The 19,631-nt window shown below is 39.5% G+C and overlaps 1 protein-coding gene across 1 annotated transcript; it reads left to right on the top strand.

The window, feature by feature from the left end:
- The first annotated feature begins 341 nt into the window (after nucleotides 1-341).
- Nucleotides 342-19,360, top strand: BBOX1 (gamma-butyrobetaine hydroxylase 1). Its single transcript, XM_039724956.1, has 7 exons — nucleotides 342-620; nucleotides 2,361-2,475; nucleotides 11,563-11,761; nucleotides 15,162-15,267; nucleotides 16,170-16,366; nucleotides 17,066-17,232; nucleotides 18,355-19,360. The coding sequence occupies exons 1-7, from the start codon at nucleotides 399-401 to the stop codon at nucleotides 18,513-18,515; spliced, it is 1,167 nt and encodes a 388-aa protein (XP_039580890.1). The 5' UTR covers nucleotides 342-398; the 3' UTR covers nucleotides 18,516-19,360.
- The last annotated feature ends 271 nt before the right edge of the window (nucleotides 19,361-19,631 follow it).

The following is a 19,631-nucleotide window of genomic DNA, read 5'->3' as shown; positions in this document are numbered from 1 at the left end:
GGATAGGGAAAAGGGGTAACACAGCACATAATGTTGCATAAGCTATACAGTGCAATATAGAACTATTCTGTGCAAATTCCCAATCACCCATTGCAAGAGAGCAACTAAACTGGTGCACCACAACAGTTCCCTCTGATCTTTTTGCTATAGAACCCAATATATAATATAACAATGCTTTTTAAAACTCTGCCATATGCTTCTCCTAGTTGTTGAAAATACAGACATTTCTTGCACGTTTAACGGCAATTCAACTTTTCCCTCTCTTTATTCTTTAAGCGGCTTCAAAATCGAAGGGAACAAAAGGCGGACGGTTTCGGGAGCTGCCCCCTGACGTCTCCCCGTGACGTTTCGGCCGCGGAGCCCGGCGGGCGCCGGGAGCGGGGCAGGGAGCGCTGGGCATGAGCGCGGCCGTGCGCGGGGTGCGCGCTGCGGGCGGGGGCCGCTTCGTCTGCGTGCGCTGGGAGGACGGCAGCGAGAGCAGCTACCCCTGCGTCTGGCTGCGGGACAGCTGCCAGTGCCCCCTCTGCTTCCTGCCCTCCGCCGGAGCGCGCCGGCTGCTCCTCGACCACCTGGATGTCGACATCGTGGCGAAGCAGGTTGCCCTGGCAGACAGCACAAAGGTATTTGAAGCAAAGCGTCGTTCGCCTTCTCGTGAAACTTGTCTAGCGATGCTCATTAGTCTAAATGCGAGACAATTCCGAGTTATGCTCTAATCACCGTTTGCTTGTTTGGAAACCTTACCTTGCAAAGCTTTCAGGAAGAATCGCAGTTTGGAGATTTCAGATCTTTCCACCTTCTTGTGAAACTTAACTGTATGGATGTTATGCAGAGGCTGCATAAACCCAAGCTTCAGCTTTTATCATATAATAATGCTTTTAAAAATTGTGCCATATGCTTCTTCATCACTAGTTGTTGAAAATACAGACATTTCTTGCACATTTAATCACACTTACACTTTTTCCTCTCTTTCTTTTCTTCAACTAAATGGCTTGAAAATCTGAAAAACAAATGGCAAGATGATAATGATGACTTTAATCCATAACAAAAATATCAGCTTTATTAGCAAACTTTCAATGCAAAATAACCTTTATCTTGAATGAACACTCAAACCAAAGTTGAATCCAATAATCAATATCAGCTTTATTAGCAAACTTTCAATGCAAAATAACCTTTATCTTGAACACTCAAACCAAAGTTGAATTCAATATTAAGGATTGGACTAATGTCTGTGTCCCTGTCTACTTATCTACATTAGCATTTCTTCCTGAAAATGGAAGGTTATCAAGCAAGAGAGGATAGGAGCTGCCCTACTTATGAATTTGAATTTTTCCTGATATATACAATCCTGGTATATTATTTAGATTTTTTTTATCTTTTATTAGAAGCAGTACATGGCTCCTTTGGCAAACTGGTTTCCTTTGTTTTATACTTAAAGATGTTTTAAACATATTGAATATGCAGCAGTCAGCCCTGGTCAGATGGAGCAGCCTTGCTGCAGGGGCAGTTTGCAGAGGCTGACTCACGTGTGAGTACCTCAGCCACAGGATGAGGGTCTCTGGTGAGGAATTCTGGGCTCCCAAGCTGATTGTAGACAAAATGAATGCAATGTAAATTCATTATTTGATCAGGCAAATTAGGAATTGTCTGCTTCCACTTATACTCAGGAACTGATAAAAGCACAGCACTAATGGTAAAAATTATATTGATAGTGTTTTATCATCATGTGAATGAGCAGAGCCATGTGAATTGGGAATTGATACATATTCATCCACCTTAAAAATTGAGCTGAGAGTCGGTGCTGGACTGAGCTCTTTCAGATCATGACAAGCAAAGCCATATGTTTTCTATCCATGTTTTTTTCAGGAATTGAAAAACCCAACTCTTTTTAAAAATTTATTTTATAGAGGGAAGACTTCAAAAGTCTAAGAGATGGATTTCTCTCCTAGCACAAGGTCCTTGTCTGTCTTGTTCTTTTTCTTTTCTCTTGACCTGTCAGTGTTTTGCAAGAAATTTTCGCTCTTCTGAGCTGGGGTAAAGTGTACTCCCCAGTGATACGTGCCCGTTTTTACAATTCCCTTCTTTCTGTTAAGTGCAGCTCCCACAGTGGAAACAGTCCACACAAACCAGCAAATTAGGTCATGAGTTGAAATGAAAATGAACATTTATAGAAAGTGTCAGAATTTGAATGGTGTTTCAGCTGGGTTTTCATTACTTGTTTGCTGTCATGCTTCAGGGAAAGTTTAACTCTGATATTATTGATCTAAGTATTACAATTTCTGCTGTTTCTAAGGGGTTTTGTTATTCTAGATGATATTTTTCAAAGATTTTTTTTAAATTCACCTTTTCCTTTGTGTTGAAAGATCTCTATTACATGGCCTGATGAGCACACAAGTGAATACGAAGCTGAGTGGTTGAAAAAACGATGCTTCTCTGAAGAAGCCAGAGCTGTCATGCGAGCAGATTTATTTTTACCAGGTAGGAATTAAATCCATGTCTGCCATGCTTGTGACCAAATGCAAGGGGTTTGACACTGACAGTCCTGGCTAGAGGTGCCTGTGTGGGGACCGGGCACACACAGCTGAAGCCGTGGCAGCAGCCCTTGGTGCCCAGTGCCAGGCTGTGCATGTGTGACAGGGACCCATGGTTATCTTTTCCCTCTTCTACCTGCTCTGCCTGAGAGAAGTACAATTAATTGGGCTGCACTCACTTTCCTAAAAGCTTTGTCTTTTCAGAAAGTGTTAATAGGTCTCATAAATAAGCCATGGATGACCAGTGGTCTTGACTATGCAAGTGTGTGAGTGCTATTTAAACTATTTAAATTTTTATAAAAAGAAAGATTATTTGAATTGCAAGGGAGTTACAACTGAAATATTTTCCCCCTTTTTCATGGCCTTCTTGTTAAAAAGTAACTGTGTAGCATGGCACTGTGTAGTGCTGAAGTTCAGGTTGTGTTTGCTTTGCTTCCTGTGCGTATTTTAGCAGTAGACTGTCTTTTGATCACGAGGTATTTTGTACAACTGCCTTTGTAACATTTACGCTGTACAAATCACTTACCCTTTAAAGTGAATAATTCTAAACCCACAAGTTTTGGCATGATGCATATCATCATTACTTTGACAGCATTTCAGACTGAGCATGAAAGTGTGAAAGCTTGCAAAATATCTGCGGTTGCTCTTGACAGTGTTCCTGTGAGATCTGCTGTTGCAGAAAGCTGTGTGTCTGTGTTCAGTATTAAGAAAGTATCTGTTAAAATAGGACATTACTGGTTTAAAAGATAAGAAATATCTCCATTCATTGCAGTGGATGCGGTAATAGACTCTTCATAGTTCAGAATGGAACTATTTTCCCCTGGTAATACAAAAGTTTCTATCCACTTTTGGCAAAAATAAACAGTTGTGTTTACTATTTTGAAGAGTTTGGCATGCTTTCAGAGTGAATATAGTGAAGATACAAACCTCATTCAGGGAAACTAGACTTGATTTTTCAGATGGCAGGCACTTTTATTTGTGAAAATGAATAGCCTATGAAAGTTAGCAGGATATTTTGTAGTCTTCAAAGGGGTCATCGTAAATTGCTTTAATTAATACCCAGACAAAATAATCTAGATCTCAGGTTGTGTTCATTGGCAAAGGTATTAATTACTGAGATTTCAATATTTGAGATGTAATGCTATGCTTTTCACCTATTATGAAGTCTTAACTGGCTGTGATTTGCCTTCACATGCATGCATTTGCACAGTGGTGACCCTTGGCATCTAAATACAATGCATGTTTTGGAAGCCAGTTCTCTGCTCTGCCACTGCTCTTCTTCATTGGAGCCATCCAGGTAAAAATATACATGAAAGATCTGTTTCATTCTTTGGGTAATGCTTTTTCAAATTCTGTTTCACCTGGTCACTCTGAAGAAATAAAGTGTATAAATGTTACATCAATTAACTGGCTTTTTTTTAGTGGTGTCATTCATCTCTTCCTCATGCTCTCAGACAAGGCCTGGCTCGTTATGATTGACACCTTGCAGTTTTTCCCAGGTTTCAGTTGCAAAAAAAAGGCTGTGAGTTTGCTTGCTGGCTGTTTAAGATCTGTTTTTGTTGTATATTTTGGTAAGTTTAGAACACACTTCCTTGTGGTGAGTGGAGATGGGCAGTGCAAATTACATGCCCTTAAGTAGCTAACCATGCCCCAGCAGTATAATGTTACAGAGAGTGGTATGAAATGCCAGCCTTGCATGCTGATTCAACAAAGAGAAATGCAAACTTGCCAGACTGCTGTAGTTAAAGGTTAACCTTCACTGCTGACATTCACAGCTGTGGCTGTTTTTTTGTTTTTTTCTTTTGCAAGTGGTTATTTGCTTTTAGTGCTGCTTTTAAAAAAATTGTTTTTCCATCATAGTTTCTGACTTAAAAAATGTAGCTGTCAGACATTGTGTCAAGCCCAAAAAGACGACTAGGTCAGATTTTCAGTGCGTGATGAAGTGACTATAAATAGCTCTATGGCAATATGTCAAGATTTCTGTTTTAAAACATTGCCAGATCCTATCCATGCAATATGCAAAATCATAATCTGCTATTTGTGTATATCAAGGCTCATTTCAGTCCAGCTTCTACGATGCTCCCAAAAGAGCAGCCAAAGAGCCATATTCTACTTCTACAGCTGTGGTGTCTCAAAGATACTCTTTTTTTTCTGTTTCCTTGAGTTCTACGCAGCAGATGTCACAGGAATGATTTACCATGTCTGTAATTCAGATGCTGGAGGTAGTAGAGGGTGCTTGTGAGAGACACTGAGTAAGGCAGTATCCAGCATCTAACTCCATTGTGCTAGCTGAGACTCATTTTCCAACATGCTGGCATTCCAACAACAGGATGGGGCTGGTGGGGTTCAAGGGATGGGGGTGGAATTTAAATAACATCACAATCATATTTTCCTGTTGGGTGAAAGAGAAGATTCTGCAAAGCTAATCTGTAGTGGTACCTAATATTTTTAACCGTAGGTTAGGTTAAGGTTTAAACAGCAGTTTAAAGGTTTCAAATGATGATATTTCTTTAAAATGTGATAATATGATACTGGATGTTTATATCCTGCACCATAAAAGTTTGAATCAGAATGTTAACAGCATCATGTTAACATGCTGTTTTCAGTTTCTCTGCTAGGTTCTGAGGGATGATAATTTTAGGAGGATGAAATTAAAAGTAGTTTTTTATTTAAAAAGTTTGGTCATTTGAATTTCTACTTCAGTAATAACTAATAAGGGCTTAATAACGAGTTAGGTTGCCATATACATAACTCACAATACAGCAAAAATACACTTGGCTTTCAACAAACATTAAAATACTTGCTGTAGGCAAAATAATTTTATATGAAGTAATTTACTCTAGTGGTGTCTAGACTTCCTTATATTACTCCAGAAGATTTGATCAGCATTGTCCCAAGTGGTGTAGTGAATGCTGGATAATTCCAGGTGTTGATGCATGCACACCATCTGCAGGTTCTGAATAAAGGGCATATTCTCATTTTATGCAAAGTGTAATGGAGTTAGGACTAACCTGCTATGATCAAGAAATGGGATTTTTGTTTTTTCTTTCTTTTTCCCCCCAGATTACTGTTCTGAAATTATTGAAAGAGGCATCAATTCTTTCAAAAGAATCTCATTCTTCCCATTTGGAAAAGCACTTAAGACTTATTCTATAAGACTGATTTTTATCCTGTATGAGTTGTTCAGTTACATTTGCAGAGGGACCTGGTCATGTTGGATAGATGGGCTGAATCCAGCAAGGTGAGGTTTAACAAAACCAGTTGCCAGGTCCTGCAGCACATCAACCCCTGCAGTGCTGCAGGCTGGGGACAGTGACAGGACAACAGCCAGGCAGAAAGGGACCTGGGGTTGCTGACTGGTGGCTCACTGAACGTGAGCCAGCAGTGTAGCCAGGTGACCAAGAAGGCCAAGGCCAGTGGCACCTGGCCTGGATCAGGAATAGTGTGGCCAGCAGGAGCAGGGAGGTCACTGCTCCCCTGTGCTTGACACTGGTTGGGCAGCACCTCGAGTGCTGTGTCCAGTCCTGGGCCCTCACTTTAGGAAGGACTTTGAGATGTTGGAGCATGTCCAGAGAAGGGCAACAAGGCTGATGAAGGGCTTGGAGCACAAGTCCTCTGAAGAGCAGCTCAGCTGTGGAGCCTGGAGAAAGGGGGCTCAGGGTGACCTCACCACTCTCCACAGCTCCCTGAAAGGAGGTTGTAGCCCGGTGAGGGTCGGGCTCCCAGACAACCAGTGACAGAACAGGAGGACACAGACTGAAGATGCACCAGGAGTGTCCAGGCTGGGCATCAGGAAGAATTTCTTCACAGAAAGGGAGGTTGGGCATTGGAATGGGCGGCCCAGGGAGGTGGTGGAATCACCGTGCTGGAGGTGTTTAAGAAAGGCTGGATGTGGCGCTCAGTGCCATGGTTTAGTTGTCAAGGTGGTGCTAGCTCATAGGCTGGGCTTGATGAACACAAAGGTCTTTCCCAACCTAGTTGATTCTCTGATTTGCAAGCATAAAGATTTTTAATTTGGCAACTGCTGCTGTGCTGTGTGAGTGAGACCTAAAGCTGTCCAGACACTGACGACTCATTCTTATCTTTCTTACCCCTTCAGCTTTCAGAGCATATGTTCAAATACTTCTACTATAGTACAATGGAAGCTGTATTTGCTGCCTTAGCAGTGGGAAGAAATTGTTCTATGATGACACAATAAAACAATGAAGCACTTGAGTGGGGTCAATTACCACCAGGAAATACTGCCAAAGAGTACAGTCCCTGTGCCGTTCAGTGCAGCTCCTTGACAGATTTTCAGGCTGAGGAGATTTTGTGAATACAAATGGGTAGAAAGTTCCTGTTGTTTGCTATGTGGAAGAATAACATGCCATGGGGAGCATACAGTTTTCTAAGCCTTTCAGGCAGTGTTTTTAAAAAAACACTTTTAAATGGAAGAATGTAACTATCTGCATACTACAAGATCTTTTTTCCATTCTCTGAGTTTTGCTTTTCTGTCCTTTTCCAATTAATTATGGACTGGTAATCTATCAAATTGTAAGTACTGGACAACACAGAGCATTTTTATTTGGAGCTAAGGTGTAAATGCTGCTTCTTTTAGCACAGACCTATGACTTGTCTCTCAGCTATTGCTGTTGTGCTCGCCTGGCTGTGATGCTCTCTGGGACCAGTCAGGAGAATTCCTTCACTGTTTTTCGTGCAAATATGAATTGTTTAAAAGCAGTTCATGTGTATATCAGACATAAGTGATAGAAATTAGACCTCAGAACTACTGCAGCTACTAGAAGGAACAAAATCGGCACTAGTGTGTTTAAATTAAGCTCTAAGAGCTCTCTGAAAAAAACCCACAACTCCTAATATGTAAAGCAAAAAGATTAAAAATTCTGCAGGAAATTCTTTGCTAAAATTAATAATTTTCTTTGGGATATTTAGTATTAAATGTTGTGGTCACATTCGTATTACCACTTAGAGCTATATGTACGGTTTCAACTTCTAGTGTATTTACCATGGTGTCATTACAGAGTGCACTGGCAAATGTGAAGGGGGAAAGGCTGCTCCTGCAGTAGCTCAAAGGCCAAGCTCTTGACTGCATCAGCATGTCACTGAAGGGCTGGAAATTGAAGCCTTTCTTCTCTGAAGTTTGAGGTAGGATTTATATGGTATTTACCATGGTGTCATTACAGAGTGCACTGGCAAATGTGAAGGGGGAAAGGCTGCTCCTGCAGTAGCTCAAAGGCCAAGCTCTTGACTGCATCAGCATGTCACTGAAGGGCTGGGGTTTGAGATAGGATTTATACACATTTGTGTACCAGCTTGCACCTTTAAAAAGAGAGATAAATCGAAACCATTAAGGATGCTGGCTACACTTGTGACTGAAAGGGAGTTTATATGAGCAAAGGAAAGAGTTTATAGCCTTGCAAGGCAGGATTGAACCATGTTTACTCTCTATCTTTTTTGTTTTGTTGGTGTTTGGGGACTATGTTTGTTTGTTTCTTGGTGTTTTTAAAATGCAAAGTGATGAAACATTAAACAAAAAAAAGCTCTTCAGCTTTATTAGCTGTTTTGGGACTATCAGAGCAGAGTTCAGTTTCCTTGACACTTTGCAATTTCCACATTGTAGCAGTACGGTAGAGGTTAAATATCTCTTCAGTCAGCAGGCAGTGTTATAGTATTATTCCCAAACACATTTCAGAGTCTGGCAAAGGCTAAATTCCCAGAAAAATTATTTCTCTTCAAGTTAAGTGATATGAGAAACACGTTGAATTTAGCTTTTGCCTCGCTTTGGCTCCGTAGCTGTTTGGATGTGAGGCCAGATGACAGTCGCCAGTGCTGCGGGTCTGGTTGGGTGCAGATGGAGGGTGGTGGTTCCACAGGCCAGCTGGAGGGGTTGACAGGTTTGTCATGCCAAAGTCCAAGACAGTCCCAGGCTGGCATGCTGCGTGTGTGCTGTTCTGCAGTGCTGTGACAAAGCACAGGTCTGTAACCAAAGCCAAACCCACCTGAAAACCCAACACCACGGGCCATGCCCTACTGCAGAAGGGTCATCCCAAATCAGGTGAAACTTCTAGCAAGAGCAATAGGCATTGGAAACTTGAACAAGAGGACCCTTCACTCCATGTGCCCTTGGAAGCCTGGGACTCCTGGAGGTGCAGTTCAATTACAGGTGCATGTATTTATTTTCCAAAGTGAAGAAAAATCTGTTGATATATTCCTTGAAATTCTACTTGTTGTTTCTGGAAAATTAGGAAAATATTTATTAGCAAGTCAGTAAGAAAATTAGGATGGGAAAGATGAAACTTAAAAATGTTGTGTTAGTTGTCACATGGTTATTCACCTGCTCTGTCTTTCAAAAGATATTCTTAGCATACTTATACAGCGTGCAACATACTTAAGTCTATTTTAATTTCATAACTTCTAATAAAGGGAAGACATTAATATTTTATTTTTTCAGTATTTTAAATGTGTGGAAATATGTATATTAAGTTAAACACAGTGGAGAAGTGAGTAACTGACCATGGAGTGGTATCAAAAAGGAATTTAATGGTGTGAGATATGTCTCCTCAAGATTTGTGCTTTTTTATTTTGTGAACATGTTACAAAATTCAACAGCTTGTTGAATCATACTGCTGTTTCTCTGAAACACAGGTAGACCATAAAAGATGCTCTTTGTGGATAGCTCATATCTGGGCATGTGTTCTGATTCTTGGACCCTTCATCTCTAACTACTCTTAGCCAGATAAAAGGAGAACCCTTACCCTAACTCTGTAATGTCTGAGTTCAGGGGTTTTTTTTATGAGTACATTGTATTTTGTGCTTCCTACCTATATCTAGAAAGAGGTAAAAAATACATCCAACCCTGGCCTTCACATTTGTTTGAACAATAGTATGTCCTTCAGGCACAAGGTAAAATTACCCAGAGTTCTCAATTCTGAAAGCTCCTTGGAGTTTATAGTTTTTATTGGTCTGTCCATTGAAGAGGAATAAATAGAGATACAGGTGTTTTATAAGTGATGCCACCTGCATAATTTTACAAATGTTGATGTGGTCTCATTTCTAGTGTGTGATCTCTGTGACTGATGATTGGGCAAGTTATCTGAATATTAGTTAAAATACCAAGTAAGGTAGTTGTTATTTAAGCAAAACAATTATTCTAGATAAAATCTTTTCATGCTTTATAGTACAGTGTTCTAAACTTCAGATTCACTGTTCTTAGCTTCAGATTAAATATATAATAGCAAGAAAAAACAAATGTGTCTTTGCTGTAAAAATAAAAGCCCTGATTCAATATTTAAGATAATGCTTGACTTAAACCAGTAATGTTTCAAGTTTTGCAAAAAGCTAGAATCAATGCTAACTTTATGCAAAAAAAAAAAGGTAAGAATTAACATCTTTGTCCTTTTTACCCATTACTGTGTGCTATCTTTGAACGTGTGTATATGTTTGTGCATACAAGCCAGTAAACTGAAGAATTTAGAAGATATTACTAAGGGAGAAATGAACAAGAAGGCAGGCAGTCTTAAATTGGGGAGTATCTGAAATAGGTCTTGTATACAGGAGAAAAAGTAATTACCCCACATCTATTTCCGTGTGTTACAGTACCTTCAAAAAGCCCATTTATCTGTCCAAGTGGTCTTTGGTGTCTGCTGTCAGCACAACTTTTCAGATCAAACAAGCAGCTCACACCTCATTTCCTCAGTCTGAAAGCTGACATGTTCCATTATTCATAGCCCACAAAAAGTCTGAAACATGTAAGACCCAAAGTTGGTATGAGCGAGCCTGGAGAGTCATAATCACCAGGATATTTCACCAGGAGTCAGTAACTTACCACTGAATTGTCAACAGTGTACCGAGTCCTTTCACTCACCCCTCAAAGAGCAACCACAAGGCAGGCATTCCAAACTTTGGGGAGAAGACACCACACATTTGCAGGGGATGTGCAGAAGACTTCTGCTTTGTGAATGTATGGTGTAGCTTTTATAGTTTGTGAAGTGGGGTGTTTGTCAGTTCCAACTTATCTTTCCATATCTGCTTCTACAGCAAGATGTTTATTGTCAGCTCAGGAATGGGAATCCCATGGTGCCAGAATAACCCATTAACTCCAAACAAGCTGTCCTGATGGAGTTATTTCACCAGTTAGCAAACTCATGTGAGAGGCGAGATGGCCTGAGTTATTGCACCAGCTGGCAAGCTGATAAGGGCAGGGGGCTGCACTCCAAATGCCCTTCATGTGTTGGAGACTCCAGAGCTGGATGCAGTACTGCAAGTGGGGTCTCAGCAGAGCAGAGAGGCAGAAAATGAATGGGCGTGAAAAGTGTTTCATGGACACAGGCAAGGGAAGCTGAAACGATTGGCTTGGGTTTTGAGAAGCTTCTTCACAGAGCTCTGCAGGGACCAGCATGGTCCCAAGCCCTGAGTTTGACCTCAAGTAACTCCTACAGGCTAATTGGTTCAACTCAGGGAATCCCAGCACAGTCCCAACCAATGAGTCTGACCTCAAGTGACCCCTATGGGCTAAGTGTTTGACCCCAGCATTGTCCAAATTTATGAATTTGACCTCAAGCAGTCTAATTGGTTGAACCTAGGTAGCACCATCATGGTCCCAAGTGATGTGTCTCAAGTCAAGTAAGCCCTTGGGTTGACCTATGAGAGATGTCTCAGGGTGCTCCTTGGTTTTTCCCCCTTGACAAGAAACCTTCAAAGCAGTCATATTTTCAAATTTTCGCTCTTGTGGCTCATCAGTACAGACAGAAAAATGAATACACGCATTTCTGGTGCACTTTTAGCAAAAAATATTCCTTTCAGAATGTCCTTTCATTCAATTTCTGACCTAAAATTCTGATACTGCAGTGTCTTGCTGAATTTAATCATTAGTTTGCTTGTCATGGGTGCAAAATCAGGGACCCCATTTGAGATGGTTTGCAGGATTGAGGAATATTCACAAATCCATAGAAATACCACTAACTTCCTGCTTTGACCATATCCTGAGTTTTGATGCTAAAGCAGCTAAGAACTTGTTTCTCTATTTCTTCCCTTTCAGAACGTCAGTACTGGGGCTCAGACCTTCTGCTTACCAAAATACCTTTTGAAGAAATCATGAGCAATGATGAAAGTGCATACAAGTGGTTGTGCACCCTAAAGAAAGTAGGAATTGTTCTACTGACAGGAGCTGCTACAAGGCAGGGAGAATTGATTAGGCTGGGCAACAGGATTGGGTTCCTGCGTCTCACATTTTATGGGTGAGTTTGTTTTATAAAATTTTTGTTTTGCCGGTGTTGTAATCACCTCTAATGTTCTTAATCTAAGCTTGTTATTTCTCTTCTGTGGATTTATATGTTAAAGCAAGGTGTATGTTTTTTTCTCTATATATTAGAAAATTTGGCATCAAGTTCATATACTGTAAAAGATAATTGCTTTGCTGTTACAGGTAGGGTATGAAGGGAAGAGCAGAAATAACACAAACTGCTGAGAGAAGGAAAAGTTCCTGAAAACAAATGTTGTTGAATATAGGATAACAATGAGATAGACTTACTTATCTATGCCATGAAACAAAACCATGAATCCCTAATCTAGTCCCATTCTGAACAGAGGAAGTAATCTGTTCTGAAACTTTTTTTTTAGTCTGATTTTGAGTTATAGATATAGGCCAGACTTAGATGATGGTATTGTGGCCCACATCACCAAGAAGATGGGCTGAGTACCCATTTGCCTGCTTTCTACAGAATATGCTCTGGAAAGCCATAGCCAATCCCAACAAGCAGAGTGCGGCTTGAGGGAGCACAAGCAGGCAGTTGTAAATTATCCTTTTGATGCCAAGAACTGGCAACCTGAAGCTCTAGCTCTGCAAGCACCTACTAAAAGAACAGACAAACCATGATGGCAACTCTCATTTTGCTGAGCTGAATCAGTGACCTCCATCTAACTAAGAAGAAATGTTTCTAGCTAATACTTATCATAATTTTCATCTCTGAAACAGTTCAGTTCTTACTGGCATCCAATTCTGGAGTGGCTTTTGCAACTGTAATAAAATAATAACTCTGGGTTATTATTTCCCTGGTGTTTCACTGGGAGCCAAATACATGGCCTACAAAAGGATAAACTTGGAATTGGCAAACTTGCCAAATTAAACATTACCTCAACAGAACCCTGAGTTTTAAACTGAAATGTAGCAGCAATGAATATAATTCTAACGCATGCAAGAAAAAAGCCTTTCTTCTTGTCTAGGTGTCTGCTCGGTGTGACCTCCCTAAAATGTCATTACTGTAAAAAGTGGAAACATTCTCTCTATCAGCCATATAACAACATCAAGAGTTTCCACATTTTTAATTTAACCTTTTTCTTTCCATTGTGGAAACCCAACTGGATTAATGAAGTCTCCAGTCATACCACAATTCCTTTCTCCAACTTCTCACGCCCTAGACCTTGTGTTCCTCTGTTCTGAAGCCTTGTTCAGTGCTTGGTGTGGTGTCAAGGCCTTCCTTGGGGGCTCCAGCACTGCCATGCAAACAGCCAATCCATCAGTATCACCTGGAGGTCTTCATCAGCAAGAGAAGGACACGTGTCCCAAGTCTCATATGTATAAGACATATACTTTTAATGAAGTGTAAGAACAAATGATTCAAATGTGGCTTCAGTTCCTAGTGCTGCCCTTTGGCAGGACTAAGGAGGTAACAGCCTGGTTTTCTACTGGTGAAGACTGAACCCATATTGCTATCTAATGCAAAAAAATTGTTACACCTGTTTGGTGCCAATCTTCCTACTCTATCAAACAACCTGAACAATGGGCTTTGAAATCTGACCCTAATTATTAAACCACAAACCATTCCAACCCATTTTGCTCTCCTTAAGGTCCCAGAGTCCTCTGACATAACCTTACTACCTGTGCACCCAACATGGCCAAGTTGATGCTTCAGCTCAGTTGAGACTTGGACAAAGTAAGGCTGATTTTTCCATATTCAATGCTGAGCTCCCCATTAGCCTCTTTGACTTCAAGTCAGTAACTTGGGCTTTGCCCAAAGCTCCCTGTGTGGAAAGAAAGCTCCTGGGGAGTGCTTCCCTTGCAAATCCTGACAGTACAAAAGCAATGATTGCTTTTACAAAAGCTTCTGATGATTCTATAAAGTGTTATCACTCCAGCAATTTTATATATTTTGTATAAGACAGTTAAAATGTGTTAAATTGTTTTAGATCCATCAAGTGACACCATAGCCTATTAAATTAAAGATGGAGCAAATCTAGCTGCCTTCAGCACTAATTACAGGAAATATAAAAAGGGGCTATTTTTTGGCTGTCAAACTGTGGAAGTGTGGTTGAAATGATCATACTTGAGTACTGAGTTCATGTGATGATGAATATGTGCTGTTACTCAAGTAATGTACTGATGAATATGTGCTCTACCAAATAACAAAAACTATTTCTCCTAGGCAGTTAAACACATTTGCAAACACTCAAGAGAGTTTTCCCTCTGGAAATTGCAGAAATCTAATTTTAGCATTTTGCTTAATTTCTATACTAAATACCATTCCTAGACCAGAAACATTTATATACTATATAAAAATAATTTTATCTGCATGTTCTTTATCCTATTTTTTTAAAGCTGTTATTAAGAAGTAAAACTAGGCTCACACCATCTGGAACATATTTTCTCTATAGTATTCCACAAGGGAAAATGAGTTTCATAATTTCTTTTTGGTCCCTTGTGTGCACGCAATTATACCATCTCTGTATGGTAAATTACACTTTTCCAGACAAACATCTGGATCTATAACAGATGCATCTTAGCAGATCCATGCATCTGCTAAGGATTGTCTTCAATCATGTGAACTTTGTGTAAATAAACCCTGTGGTTCTGGGTCTCAAATTCTCCTGCATGGTGTGTCACTCAAAACACATTTTGTCTGTGCAGCAACATGAAGTATTCATGTCCTAGTCATATAGCTGTGACTTACTTTTTTCACTGCAGTTGTCAGAAATCTTTTTTACTGAATTGTGCCAAATTCCAAGAGAGAAACTATGTAATAAAATAAACAGAGCTAGTTCTCAACAAGGGTGTCATAGAAAGGGGAGAAGTTTCAAAATCTTTCATCAAGACATTTTTCTCCAGAAACCAAATTTTCAACTTACAGGAAAGATCCCCTGGTAAAGGATACTGTATATTTTCTAAGATTATGAAGCCTTAAAAATAACTTCTGGGGAAAGTTACATGGCCTTTACAAGTTCTGCATTTCATTGATAATGTGCTCCATGTGGTAGGGGGAAAGTGAAAGGTTGATGAAAAGAAATGAGCCAGCTTCTGTTCACTTATTTCTGAAGCATCTAGGATGATTTTTACTGCCAGAAGCCTCTTGGTTAGTGTCTTCAGCTGGCCTTTGCCACCACTAGAAAGCCATCCTTCTTCTAGGTACTGCCCAGGTGCCAGATGTCCCTTGACACACTGAAGTTTTATCTAGGACTGCTGAAATAAGCCTCTGATGGTGTGGAGGGACACTGCTAAATCCTTATTTCATTATAATGTTACAATATTTTCATGTCCAAAGATGAAGTGACTGTTGTACTGTGATTTCACAGTTTCAATGTGTACTGTCTGGCATGCTGGCTGGATGTTCTAACATGTTTTCTCTTTTCCCTTTCATTACAAAGACCAACTTGGCAAGTGCAAGACAAAGCAGATGCTAACAACGTAGCTTATACAACTGAGAGACTCTGTTTTCACACTGATTACCCTGTTCTGCAGCATCCACCTGGGGTAAGTTGAATTTACTGACTTTTTACTCCATAAAAAGGGAAAGGGAAATGTTCCTGTAGTGTGAAATATGGTTGGTGATCAGTGGCTAAGACTTTTGTCTTGAAAGAGCAATGTAAAAATATCAATATATTAATCTGCATATGCTGATCTATATACACATGGTGTGCAATTTGTACAGTATGATGTAAATTCAGCATGTCTCCCATATATCCCATAATTTTAAAATTAAGTTCACAAAGTATTGAAAGTATTACCATATGAGAAAACTTTTGAGTCCTTTATATGCTTTGAATACTGTTCTCATTATTTCACAAAAGTTAGGTGTCTAAATGCTGTAGTCAGGTTGTGACATTTTAGGACTCATCTTTTCAGCTCAGGAGGGGAACAGAGAAAGAAATGCGATTAAGATGGTATAGTCTGTTTTCTGTGAATTGGTGCAAGATAAATACTTGTTTGCCCTTTCATAACACACAAAAAATCAGGGCCATTCTGTACAGCTGGACAACCACAGAAAATATGTTTTCACCCAGTTCTTGTCATATCAAAGTATAATCCACATAATTCACATCATTCCATAGAACTGGAAAGTAGTAGGAAGAGGAAGAGTGACTCAAAGCAAAGAAGCAAGACCTCTTTGCCACTGACTCACAGGTTGTAAGCATTAGAAGATATCCCAATGGGATGGATTTATGAACACGCTATTTTAATTTTCTGGCTTTGTGATACTGGTGGCAGAGTGTTGTGAAGCTGCAGTAAATGAGAGCTCAGTCTGTCACTCGGGAAAAAAAAAACAACCAAACAACAACCAGAATAAAAGAACCACAGATGTGAGAGAATTGATACTAATAAACGGTTAAATATGCAAGCCAACTATTTTTTAAAGAGCTGTTAATTCATTCCAGGTTCAGTTCCTTCATTGTATAAAGCAAACAGCTGCAGGAGGTGAAAGTGAAGTTGTAGATGGATTTAATGTGTCCAACAAGCTGAAGAAACAAAATCCTGAGGCATATCAGATCCTGTCCTCTACTGCTGTAGACTATACTGATGTTGGGGTGGATTACTGTGATTTTGCTGTGCACTGTAAACAAAGGATTATAGAGTGAGTATTTTCAACAACACCTGAAAAGAAAATCCCTGTCATCTGGTGGATGATGTGTTGGTAGGAGAAGGTCTGCTCCTGCCACCTTGTGGGAAAACGCTAGTTTAACCTGGTCTGTGGTTCTAGGTTTGGGTGGAGTTCGTTGGTTGATTGGGATCTTTAGTCTGGTTTTTTTGGTGGAATGTGTGACTTGTTCTGTGCATTGTGCCACTCAGTTGGTTTTGCCACACACAAAGAAGAAGTGGTGGTAATTAGAGTAACTCCTAGGCACATGCACAGGTTAGCAAACAGCCAAATGCCAGCCAATGTACATGTATATATCATGCCAAGGAGAGGTCGTGATTTGAAATATTTAAATTAAAAATTATATACTATCAGAAGATGAAATGCAAATTTCCATATTATTTTCTGATTTTAAAAAATATGATTTATTAAAAAAAGGTTACAATTAAAGAGTGTATAATATAGATCTTTGAACAAATTAAATGTCTACAATTTCTCCTGGTTTTCCGTTTTCCTAGTTAGTATTAATTAGCAAAATCCAATCCAATATCAATCTGAATTTTACTATAGAAACATACAGATACTCTAGCAGGAGAATTCAGTTATTGTTTAATCATCTTGAACTGTTTCAGTAGCAACAGAATACATTCCTTTTTCTTTTTTCCTTTATTTTTTCCCCTTTTCTTTGTTTTATAGCACGGATTCCAGAGGCCAAGCAATTCGCATCAATTTTAATAATGCAACAAGAGACACAGTGTTTGATATACCAGCTGAAAAAGTGAGGCCATTTTATGCAGCTCTAAAGGAATTTAATGATTTATTGAACAGCGTAGAACACAAGCTTACTTTCAAGATGAAACCAGGTCAGTAAGTTGCTTCTCCTCACAACAATTTTTCACATGTTTTTTCCTGACAGTCAAAATACTTGAACACTGCTAGCACTAGTACTCGGAGGAACTTCAAGTCTTTCTATCATCTATTTTATTTCATACTGCTTTCTTGCATTCATCTCATAGATTTATTTTGCCTTTGTTACACTATAAAGAAGAAAAAAGTGGTAGGGGAGAATAGTCTACCTATAGATTAGTCAAATGTACCTTTAAACTAAATACAAAACAGCATTTTATGCTACAAAGCGTATTGGAAATGGAGGTATCAATAGCACCATAGACTGGCAATGCTATGTGTGATATCATGTGTGGCCTTAATCTCTGTTCTTTCATTCCTCAGCATTTCAATACATATATGAATCTCTCAAGAGATACTACAGAAGTAAATTCATCTTTGTATCTGACTGCCTCATATACTATGGTACTTGTGTCTAAAATGTCTGTGAGGAAATTAATCTCTCTCCATTAGAAATACACAATAAAATAATGTGTACAATCACATTAATGTAAAAACAAAGTGCCTTACACTACATTAATGGCATCCATTTTGTTGATTAACGCAAATGATGGTAGAGGGAATGAGGAGATAAGAAAGCCTGTGAGTTTATTTAATTCAAGATTTACCATAATGGTGACACACAAGGGAGAAAAATTCAATTGGTATTCTAGCATTAATTATGCGATTTCTTAACTTTCAGTGTTTTCACTTTGTTCTCATGGAATTCTCTTAACAGGGATAGTATGTATGTGTATAGTACAAATAGTACTAGACTGGTCAAATAAAATGTACCCTAGTGGTTTTCAAATATTTTATTTATTTCACCTCTATGGATTTGCGTTCTCCTCAAGGCTTGATTTTCTCACTATGGACTCCTCCTCTACCACCCTGGTTTTTAACTCTTCATTATACAAGAAATGAAAGAGATGTCAAAAGAGAACTGGCCTCTCTGGTTGAGAAAGTTAAAATTACTGTGTTGTTGCTGTGTATCTCCAGCTGGGCTACTTAAAATTATTGCTCGCTAACTCGTTGATACGAATCTACCTCTGTATTTTTTTGAAGGAATCGGCTCTAACGTTTGTGCAATCTCTTTACAGGAGACATACTGACATTTGATAACTGGCGTGTGCTTCATGGTCGCCAGAGCTACCCACCCCGTTCAGAAGTGACACGTCACCTGGAAGGTGCCTATGCAGACTGGGATGTAGTCATGTCAAGGCTCCAGCTCCTTAGGAAAAGGGTCCTGAATAAGGATTGAGTTTTCTTCTAACTAGAATGATCAAAATGTTGATTATCTAACCTCAATCACAACAGCAATATTAAAAAAATGAGTCGTCTTTTCAGAAACTGACATAACTTTTGACAATAACTTTTGTCATAGAACCAGGGTAAAGGCTTTGAGCTGACAGAGGTTAGGTTTTGGTGAGATATGAGGAAGACATTCTTTCCTGTGAGGGTGCTGAGGTACTGCAGCATGTTGCTCAGAAGAACTATGGCTGCCCAGTCCCTGGAAGTGTTCAAGGCCAGGCTGGGTGGGGTTGCAGCACTCTGGGACTGTGAAAGGTATCCTTGCTTATTGCAAAGGGGGTGGAATGGTATGGTCTTTAAAGTCTCTTTCAACCCAAACCGTTCTATGAGTCTGTCATAAATATATTTTTGATTTCTATAAGCTAAGAAACATTTTGTTCATAACAATTTAAGGTTTATCTGTGGCCTGGTATTTGAATCTAGGAAATATATTGCTATGTCTGTAAGTGTATGTGCTTTTATAAAAGCAGTGTGCAAAGTGGCTTGAAAGATTATCACTTCGCTGGACTGACTGTGGATCACAATGCCTTCCTTCGCCTCTACATATCTACCTGCCATCTTATAGCAGCAAGAAAAGAATCAGCTGGCAATAAGTGTTTGCAAGACAACACCGAAGAAGCTTTTGGGCTGTATCCAGAGGGTCGTAAAGGACATGATTTCACTCAGCTGTCGAAATCCAGAAGTTGTAATGCTGTATTAGCTTTGTGCTGTTCATGATACATCAGCTAACCAGGTGGTGGTCAACAGGTGAAGAAACAGAAAAAAAATACATACCCATTTTACTATTTGAAAATGCTTTTTCTCTTTTGTCCTAGCTTTCTTCTCCTACTGCATTTTGTAGCAGTGGATATTGGATCCAATCCCAAAGCACTGTTTGTATGTATATTTTGTGAAATCTTCTTTTATATAGCAGATTTCCAGCTATTGTTTAAAGTTTACTGAAAGTAAGTAGCATCTTGGGCAGATCAGTGCACTCACATCTCTGTGGATCACTTCAGCACAGGCTCCACTCTGCTGCTGTTGAGCTACCTGCTGCATGGACCAACTAATTTTGGCTGGTTAACCA

The sequence above is a fragment of the Passer montanus genome, unplaced genomic scaffold, assembly GCF_014805655.1.
Source record: "Passer montanus isolate IOZ18808 unplaced genomic scaffold, ASM1480565v1 scaffold54, whole genome shotgun sequence".
Classification (NCBI taxonomy): domain Eukaryota; kingdom Metazoa; phylum Chordata; class Aves; order Passeriformes; family Passeridae; genus Passer; species Passer montanus.
This window is presented reverse-complemented; position numbering and strand designations above follow the sequence as displayed.